General features: G+C 39.3%; 1 protein-coding gene across 1 annotated transcript in view; it reads right to left on the minus strand.

Moving 5' to 3' along the window:
* Window positions 1-9,880, minus strand: part of LOC121957637 (chloride channel protein 1-like) — a 49,014-nt gene extending 39,134 nt beyond the window's left edge. The window contains exons 1-3 of the mRNA XM_042506335.2: window positions 9,757-9,880; window positions 925-1,228; window positions 691-822 (exon numbers count right to left, since the gene is read on the minus strand). Coding sequence (XP_042362269.2) covers window positions 691-822; window positions 925-1,228; window positions 9,757-9,864 — 544 coding nt within the window. The 5' untranslated portion in view covers window positions 9,865-9,880. The remainder of the gene's footprint in view (window positions 1-690; window positions 823-924; window positions 1,229-9,756) is intronic.
* Window positions 9,881-10,948: the final 1,068 nt, after the last annotated feature.

Here is a 10,948-nt window from a genome sequence, read left to right on the forward strand (position 1 = left end):
AATACATGATATTTTGTCCAGTGAAATTATCTATATCAAATGTCAGAAAAATAACTCTTTTCAGAGTGAAGCACATGAAAGACAACGAACATATTTTATTATTATAAAGGTATCTATTGAGTTTATCAACAGAAGTGGGATATATCTGGCATTTCTGGCCTTTTTTTGGATGATTTTGTTTTTCAATGTGCATGTGAGATCCCACTGCTTGGATTCCCATCATTACGAGTTTAAGAAAAGGAATTTGTTTAATTATTTGACAAAAAAAATAAAGAAAAAGATTTTACCAATTATTTTAAGATTTCAAATGAAACATCAGAAAAAAGATTCATAAAATCCCACTTCCCATGTCTGAGCATTTTTAAAAGATTAAAAAGTCAATATAATATCAATGAAGACCTCTTTTTTAGATTAATTAATCAAATGCCTTTTAAGACTTTTTAAGGATCCACGTGAACCCTGGGATGAATAGAAGGCATGATGGAGAAAGTAAGTAGAAAGGTGTAGACAGAGGAAAGACAGAGGCAGCAGACAGAAGGTAAAGTTGTTCTATATAATACTACAAGTCTTGCTATTGATCTCTCAAAAAAAGAAAATCCAAGAGGAAGGGTAAGATGCAAATATCTAATATACTCTGCACCAGTTTAAATTAATAGCTTTTGCAATGCATTGTGGGTTCTGAAGTCCTACCTTGCAGGCTCTTTGCGCTGGCATAGTCCATCGTCCAGCTGACCAGTGCCATTGTGATACCCAGCATAACGAGGAAGATCCAGTCTTCTCCCAACCTGTTTACAAGGAATCGTTGCACTCGTGCTATGCAGTCTGACAAAAACAAACACACCAAGAGCTCATGAAATAAAGAGTCAGAAGGAATCTATTTACTAACTTGTTTTTTTAATTTTTAACTGTCCTCAGGATGCTCACTTCTACACTTAGAGTAGGAACGTTTCTTCTTTGTAGAGGCCGCAAGGTCGGGTTCAGCTGTTTGCTCATCTTGACCATCACTCCCCGCCTCCATGTTTGACCGACGCCTGTTCCTTTGTCGGCTGTGATGGCCATGCTGATGTCGGCTGTGGTATCCATTTTGACCATGGCTACGCCGGCCGTGTCGTGTTTTGCTGTGGCTGCGGTGGTGGTTGCCATGTTTCTTGATCTGTCTCTCTGTCAGCAGGCGTGTGGCCTCCCGTCTGCCAGAGCCTCCTTGGTTCTCTTGGTACTCCCCATAGAGCTGTCAATCAATCAGTACAACAGTCCATTAATCACTTAGTTAGGATGCGATTAATCTGCCACCAGTCGTGCTCAGAACAGCTGATCAGATAAAGCAAAACACACAGGACGATTTATCTCAAGCCACCAAATGTTTCCTTGACTTAAACTAGACTAAAATAGTTAGTTTTCTTTGACTAAGATAAGACTGAAATGCCCAGGGTATGAAATTAGCACCATCCACCAGAAAAATGCAGGCAAATTATGCAAGTGTCTCGCAGATTTGCTTCAATCTCCAGTTAGAAAGACAATGGAAATCCATTGAGTGTCTGGCAAAATCTGAACATTCACACACTATTTGGCCAGTGGACACAAAAGTTTTTTTCACCCTGGCCCAGACTTAACATCAATTTAAACTTGACTGTTATTACTATTATAGTACATTTCTGCATGATACTATATGATCACTATCTTGAGTCACATAAATGATATGAAATGGAAAAAAGAGAACAAGGTTGACTAGATAAAAAGAACTTTTTATATAGGAATAAGATTGTTGATTTTTCATAAAATAGTATTTATTTTATTCCACATAAAGCTGCATTTGTTAAGCTCTAAGCTGCTAGCAATAACCAAGCATAAGCTGCTTATGTTTAAGTTATCTCTTGGAGAGAGTGGAGGATGTTGCACATTGTCAATAAATGAAACCGCTGTCAATTACTGTTACCCCATTCTCATTTCTTAATTTTAATAGTGAATAATTATTGTTTAGAATAGTTAAATGATGCGATACGATAAATAGAAATAGACCCTGTGATTTGTGATCTGTGATCGGTCAATACTGCTTCCAGTGATCAATGATCGGCCCAAAAAATCCTGATCGGAGCACCCTTCTTAATAAGTACACAAGAGATGAAATCAGACGAATATGCGGCATTCATATATACCTAAACATGTACAGGTAGTCCCTGAGGAAGTGAGAATGTAGAGAGTGATAGTACTCTGCTTTTGGCACCCTGGTAGAGAAGAGTCTACTTTAAAAATAGACACGACCACGTGTTGACCCAAACAGCTCTAATGGAAACGGAAACATGGGCTCTGCCTCTAGATTTATCACCTCTGGATAGACTCCATGAAAACTGCCGGGGACATCTGGGGAAGAGATCAATTCTCATCTCCCTCTCTCTCTCCCTCTCTCACTGGCACAAATATCTATTTCAGTGGGATATACCCTCGTGCATTTGTTTTATCCTTTTCTTCAGACACAGGATATCTATATCTATCACACTCAAACATAAGCTGCACTATACTATATATACTACATGCTTCTTTTTTTTGCTTCATTTTAAATAAAGACATTACCCCCCCCCACCCACTTTGTAGCTCACTATCATAAGAAACTTCGAAATGTTCTTATCTCATCTCATCTCCCAAAAAAATGACAGTATGTAGGTATAAAAAAGTAAACAACTGTCTTGGTGTGGATGAGTGTGGGTAATGGGTTTTCTGCATCACCTTTATGGCTGGAATCCAAAAATATTGGGCAATTCATTATATGAGCAGGTATTCAGTTTTCAATTTAGGGATGAGGATATTCATTTTTTTGTTCGTCCATTTGTTTTGGGATTTTTGCAGAAAAAGAATGATATTTCAATTGTGCGAAAAAATAAAAATAAATGCATTAAATCTTAGATTTGTTGGAGTTAGTATGCTCTGCTTCACAGGACATTGTGAGGTTATTATGATTAGTCTGCAGGTCTATAATAATTTGTCCACGATAATGTAAACTGTCACAAGCTGTGTAATGTCACAACCAGTGCATAGAAAGGTCATTGAACCCCGCATCCTCTCGCTCTCTCTGTTTATCATGATCTTGCTGCTGCGCCTGTCACACACACACACACACACACACACACACACACACACACACACACACACACACACACACACACACACACACACACACACACACACACACACACACACAGAGTGATATAAAAGATCATTTTACCCAACGGTTATTAACGAGTTTATTGATTGAGTAGAGTCATGTTGGTATGAGCAGCAACAAAACACAAACACGTGACGGGATCACAGTGACAAACATGTTTGACCACAAAAATGTAACAAGTTCATCACTGAGTCCAAGTGAATGTTCGAGACAAATTTGAAAAAACTTTCTCAATACTGAGTTCACAAGAAAGATACAGACAAAGTCACAGTGCCCTTGACCTTTGATCACCAAATTCTAATCAGTTTCTCCTTGAGTTCAATTGGGCATTTGTGCCAAATTTGAATAAATTCCTATATTATTCTTGAGATATCGCATTCACAAAAATATACCACGACTATCACCGCCACAGAGGCATAAAATGCAAATAACAGATTTTAATTATGTTCCAGCTGCACTTTTGTCAGCAAAAAGTAATTTTCCCAATTTCCAACATCGAGAAACATAATAAATCACCAAGTATTTACTGATCTACACTGCTGAAGCACTGTCTTTTTCTCCAGCACTATAGTTTAAATATTAGCACAGGGCTCATATATATTCTTAGTACATCCACAGCACACAATAGAACTCCAGGAATACAACTGACGTGCTGATAAGTTGTGTCTGGTGCTGACACTTTGGATGTCCGTGCAGTAACCTTTCAGCAGCTTCTAATTTAGCAGGTTCATGGACAGACAGATTGATGGATAGACGGATGGATGGATTAACACACACACACACACACACACACACACACACACACACACACACACACACACACACACACACAAACACACACACACACACACACACACACACACACACACACACACACACACACACACACACACACACACACAGAAGGCATCAGCGATGCTCTATGAGCAGAGATGCCAGTCAATGCACAGTGAAACCTGAGCAGCATAATACACAATGTGCTGTAACTGAATGCCAACACACAACACACACTCAAACAATAGAAGCTCACAGGTTCAATGTTAAATGTAACACACAGCATAGTGTCTCTCACCTGAGTATACATACTGTTGCTTAGCAGTGCAAGTATTTTTTGAAATAAAAAACACAAGAAAACAGTTGTTCCATGTATTCAAATAAGGAAGGATTTTTTCAACATACATTATTGCTGAAATGTCCGAACAGGTCATGTCTCCAAGAGCATTACACACAAAGAATGCACACAAATGCACCTAAAAGGGGACGAATATCACCTTACCATGATGTAATACCCGACAGATACACGATAGACTGTCAACATCACACCTTGAGTAGTCACACGTATCCAGACCTATCCGTAGCACTGTGTCAGCTCTAGAGAGAGGTCTGGAAACACACATTATCATTCTGCTATATGGGGTAAAAATGCCGTCAAAGGCCTGTTTGTATTTCTTTAAACCAATCACAATCGTTTTAGACTGTGCTAGATAGAGCTTGAAAATGGAGAAAATAATGTTTTCTTTGTTTTTCTCAAATTTAACTGAACTGAACAAATTTTCTCGAGGCATTCTTGAGATATTGCATTGCCAGACTGACTGACAGAGGGACAACCAAAAACACATAACACATAAAGAAAAAAAACTTTTTTTTCAGGGTATAAAACACCCCTATGTAATGGCCCATAAAGTATGCACATGAGAGAATTATGGCGGCCGAGCGCAACCGAGTGTGCTCAAGCAGGTAACTACCGCACTAACCTGACTTCCAGGTTAGTGCTTCGCTAGCTTCAATGGAGGTGTAAAAAATTTAATCTTGCAGATCTTTTAGACTTTCAAAATGTTATCGAACTGGATGGCTTAAATCCAGATAGCGAAATAAGTTGTTTCGCAAGGGGTTTTGTCGCTTACAGAAAAGTATTTACTGATTTACAGACATCTCTTTCTCGATGTAAGTCAATGGGGGGAAGTCTTTCTGGGCCCGTGGACATCAAGTGACGGACTCGGACAGTGCAATTCCACTTTTGGCCATTATGTAAAACTTGCTTCAGAGCCTGGCTCACTTCTTGGTGAGTGCTATGAATCCCAGGACATGAGAACCTCCAACATGGACACCACAGAGTTAGCTATGTTGTCAGAAATCCATCCATGTGACGCTCTTCCTCCTTTACCTCATTCCACCTCTCCTTCCTGTTTTCCTTCCTGAGCAGAGAAACTGTACTCTGCACTAATCACTTACCTCCTTCCTTCAATGCCCCCTACTCTCTGCCGCTGAAACACTACTCTGGGCTAAATTTAGCACCGGTGTGATCCAATATTCCTCATTACACTTCCCACACCTCTCTCCCTCTCTCACCATCAGTGTACCTTTCAATGGCTCAACATATTCCTCAGTTTCTCCTATGTCCCTCTCTCACTCTGTCCTTCCAGCTGTCTTTTAGTCCCTCAAGGACTTACAGAGAGGAAGTATGAGCTGACCAACCTCAAAAGATTTAAGATAAAAAGGGATTGTCCAGTTAGCGGTGGTAAATGGATGGATTTGGATTTGTAGTTAGCCATTTTAGTCTTCTGACCACTCAAAGTGCTTTCATACTACATGCCACATTCACACGCATGTTTCTACACTGGTGGCCAAGGCTACAATACAAGGGGCCACCTGCTAATCAGTTGAACAGTCACAGACACTCACACACCGTTGACTCAATATCTTACCCAAGGATATTTTGACATACAGACTGGAGGAGCCAGGGATTAAACCATCCATCTTCCAATTCATGGACAACCCACTCCACTTCCTGAGCCACAACCGTCATCACCTCAACGTCATCGCCTTTTGGAAACTGTTAAGTACCCATCAGTGTCCATATATGTTTATCTACCTGGTTGTATGCCTCACAACAAAGTTTATACTTTATACATGTTTCATGTGCATGTTCAATTTGTGCAGAAAAAAACAGAAATAAAACAAAAATCTGAATATTGCTGGAAGTTTTTACTGTTGGTTGAGGTATAAAAGTTGATGCATTAATAAAATTAAAATGCAACAATGTGAATTGGAAACAGACTTAGAAAAAAAAATCCTGTAAATGAAGCATGGGATTTAAAACATCCACTGAAGCTTCCACTTCACTGAAGGACCTAAAACTTGCAGCAGATGAAAACATCAGATCACTGTGGTGCAATGAGACGAAAACATTCCTTATATTAATACATGAAACAAACAGCTGTGATCCATGACCTCATCATGTTTTCTAAATTGCTTTTATCATCTGAGGTCTGACTGCTGCTATTGGACTTCACCCTTTACTTCTGCTATGGTTTAAAATCATTACCGCCAAGTGATTTAGCGCTACATACTGTTTATCGCCATCAACTGATATTCTTGACATAACAGAAGTGGATGGAAATGCATATATACTGTATTTTCTTCTGCAGATTTTCTGGAGATTTGGTTAGAGTTTGCACTATGGTTGAGGGCAACATGCTACTGTTTAATTATTGTTATAATGTCAAAATCTCAACCGTTTTGTACAAGTTAGATTCTCTCTATATTTAGAGATATTTATTGACGATGTAGTGATGGTCATAAGGTGATGATGTTTTCTTTCCAAGGTGGATCATATCACATGGTGAGAATAAACTCCATTGAACTTTATTTGTGGGCCTTCTGATGTCCACATATCCCAACACAGAGCTACATGTGTACATTTGAATGTGTTTGCATGCCGTTATAAGCCTTCATTTGAAGTCAAACCTAATGCATATGAAGGTCTTCTAAAATAGAGCTGGATTTAACGCCATACATTCTCTACATGACTGCCACCTCCCACTAGCGTGCCGTGTCTTTGTAGCTGAGCGCAGTAGGAATTAATATTATAATTCTTATTGCTATTATGCAGTTTTACTTATTGACTGTGTTTTCCTTATTTGTCTCAGATTCAGATTTTTCAAGGAACCATTAACCATGAACACACCAACACACAACGTACACTGAGAAGAAACACACACACACACACACACACACACACACACACACACACACACACACACACACACACACACACACACACACACACACACACACACACACGAAATGCACTGGATGCAATGGATATCCTAATATGTTATTTTTTTCCCACTTTAAAGGCTGCATTTAAGTAAAGTGATGCAGTTTTCTGAATTTAACCAAATTGTCCCAGCTTATCCATTATTTACCCACTTTGTCATTATATCACATTACACATACGAAATCTCACTGTGTGAGTATTTTGTGAAAGCTACTGTAGTCAACTCTATAATATCTCATTGCAATATCAATATTGAGGTGTTTGATCAAAAATATTACATTTGATTTTCTTCATATTGCCCAGCCCTATTCAAAACAATATAAATCGTAAAACAATAATTCACACAGCTCTCCTGTTTATAGCCCTGCTACCTTGGTTGACAGTGTAAACATAAGGGATACCTCCAGCCTGCATGACTCTTGAAAAATGCACTTACACACATGTTACATGACTTTGCACTTCCTGAACTACTCATAGGCATAAGGTTTCAACAACCATTCAATTTTACAGGTCACCATCATCACCAGGGCTAACATACCAGCCAATCAGCACTGCAGAGGTTCTGCATCTTTATGTATTTCAGGGTATAAACATTATATAAATATATATATTTTTTAAAAATATTTTCAGAATACAAAGCTCACAGTATTACAAAACAAGTCAATTGTGTAAACATTATATTTCTATTTCTCAAAATATTTTTGCCAGATGCTTAAATGCAAACCTTTTCTTCAACTAAGCTTCAAATATTCTTTTTTTTTTAAATTAAAGATATTCAAAACATGAACTACAACATGAGGTTATACAGCTTCACATAAGACATAAAAAACAGCAGGATTGCCTTTACATTCATTTATCTGTGGCAGACCATCAAGACTGAAACATCAGCTGCCATGCACTGATTTTATATTTTTGGAGCTGGACCGTTCATTAGGAGCACTATTGGAACATCTTGCCACTTGGTTATTCATTGCACAGTGATCTGAGAGCATAGCCCGTACTTTGGGCACAGATGGAGCAGCAGAACTCCAGGCGCACTGAAGGTGAAGTTTAACCATTCACTGCAGCGGGTCTAAAAGTTCGCTTTTGCAGCAGCTGTTACTCTCATCCACTGATCAGATCAGCTCTGACTGGATCAACATATCAATTATTCACCCTGCAACTCAAACTCCTCAAACTGTTGCCAAGGAAAAAAAAAAGAACTCATAAAAAGTTCTGCCTGCGTTCACAGACCCGAAAAAATATCTGAAATTAGAGAGGGGACACAGAATAATAACAAAGGGACTCACACACACACTCGAGAAAAAAAAAAAAAAAGAGGGAAAAATGTCATCAAAGCATTGCAAAACTTTAACTGGTATCAAATGTTTGAGAGTGCAAAATTTTTTATATCCATAATTACATTTGGGGTTTTTTTTTATAATGTACAAGCCGCTTGGTTTCCCTCCTGCCATCTACATATCATCTGAATTCTATTATCGTTTGTCATTTACCATATTTTAATTTGTATGAACAATAAAAGACTGTTCTTTCACTTTTTCTCCTCAACTTCTATTAGAGGAAGTATATTCTGTGCTCAGCACCAGAGGCCCTTCTTTAAGCTGCGCACACACAACAAGAAATTATTTCAGGGCTATTGCATTACCTAACAGGCAACAAGTGTTTCTATTTTTTTTGGTCTCTTAATTTACATCCCTAAACAACTGAGAACATTCAGTCTTCTATAGGAGAACATTCCTAAGCAACGATGATAATCCTCCAGATGTTCCAAGACACCCTCCACACCAAAAACATACATGAATGGTGAAGATTAGCACCTCTGCAAATGTATGATCGGGTTTCCCTATTTAAGAACACACACAGACAAGCACACAAATAAAAGTACAATCGCATACTGAGGTATTAACACAAGAGCACACATGCAAAAATATGGATGCACAGACACTTCAGACGGACACAGATGTACATTGAAGGACACATATACTGTACAAACACAACACACTGAGTCACACATAACACAAAAGTAATTCCTAGATGTGTTAAGACCATCCAGGGCTTAAGAAATGAGGCGCAGAAAGGGTAGCAAACAGGTGGCCAGCCGGGAAAGAAGGAAACAACAAGACAGCGACAAAGTGTGTGTGTGCGTGCACGTGTATATGTGCATGCCAAGATCAGGGGTGAAGGAGGAGCACAGTGTCTAAGCACCTGTTGCGTGACCCTGTTGTTATACATTGGCTAATTGGTCTTCACCATGTCTAGAACTCACACACACATACACGCAACACAATGTGGTTCATTCTCTGGCACACACACAGACAATAAGTTAGACAGGCTCCATCCATACACATGTAGTGTTGACATTGCCAACACAGGTGCGTCATGCAAGAATGACAGGAGTGATTCAGGGAGAGAAACTGCAAACACACAACTGAGACATAAGCGTGACAGAGGCTGACGCAGAGACAAAGAGATGACCACAAACAGACAGAAAGATCAACAGAAAGAGAAAGAATAAGAGGAACGAGAGGGGAACACTCACCAGGGTTTGCTTGTATCTCAGAGCCTTCCTTTCCGACGCATCTGCGGCCATTGACACACTGTCACTGACCCAAAAATAAACCCACCCGCTCACCGTCTGTCTCAGCATTACCAGGACCGCTGTGGATACCCAGCCAGGACACTCACGCAAACACACACACACCCATACACACACACACACAAAGACAGACCGCATTACCACACAGGGATAGACATACACATGCATGGGCGCCCTACACAAACACACACTCACTCTCTCTCACACATATTCTGACATGGTGTAAACTAGATCCAGCTGGGGTTACCCCTCCGTGCCTCACGCTAACTGCCAAGCTAACTGGCCAACCCTGTGAAGTTAAGTCAGCAGTGAACAAAAAGACTAAAATTCAAAGCAATTCACAGGACTCTACCTGATACTTATTGTTCAAAATCTCAAAAGACATGCATAAGCTTGCTAAGGAAGTTAGTGTTACTGGTGTTACCAAGCGGCAACCTCTGGAGCTGAAAAAAGAAGCCAACACAGGGGTGCTAAAAACTGCAGTTCAATCCCCATTGACTCCCATGTAACATGCCTACATTTTACAGCAGAAATAAACATGCTTACAGCCTAATAAAAAAATAAAATAAAATTAAACAATGTCTATGTTTATGACTATACGGGAGGTGAGTTTTTAATATAACTTGCCAATATAAACGTTATTAAGTCTGAAATGTATGCATAATTAATGGTGTGGCAACTTTAAGTGACAGGTGGCTGCTGTCCACTGAGAAGTCGCTGCCACAGTGTAAATATTGGTAAAATAACGTAAGCATGATAGTGTCAGATTCACAGAGTACAGGGTAGCCATATCCATCGCTACTTCAGTCCATTTACAGTTCATGAAAGCAAAAATTTTGGTAATCTAACAAGGCATGTGCAGCATTTGGCTGTACTAAAACACACTATAAGGAGTCAGTTTTTCTGCAAAGTACATTTTATTTTCATGGCTTTTTTTCACTTGCAAAAATAGCTGTAAATGCACCATGCTAACTAAGATAGCAGTTTTAGGATTTGCCCCACCCTCTTATGGGTGGTCAAATATGGTCACTTCTGGCTTAAAAAATCCAAGATGGCAACAATCAAAATGCCAAACTGGAGGCTTCAAAACAGAACTCCACAAACAATGGGTAAAGTCACTGTGGCTACATCCATT

The sequence above is a fragment of the Plectropomus leopardus genome, chromosome 17 (genome assembly GCF_026936395.1).
Source record: "Plectropomus leopardus strain MGB_pleo_1.0 chromosome 17, ASM2693639v1, whole genome shotgun sequence".
Taxonomy (NCBI): domain Eukaryota; kingdom Metazoa; phylum Chordata; class Actinopteri; order Perciformes; family Serranidae; genus Plectropomus; species Plectropomus leopardus.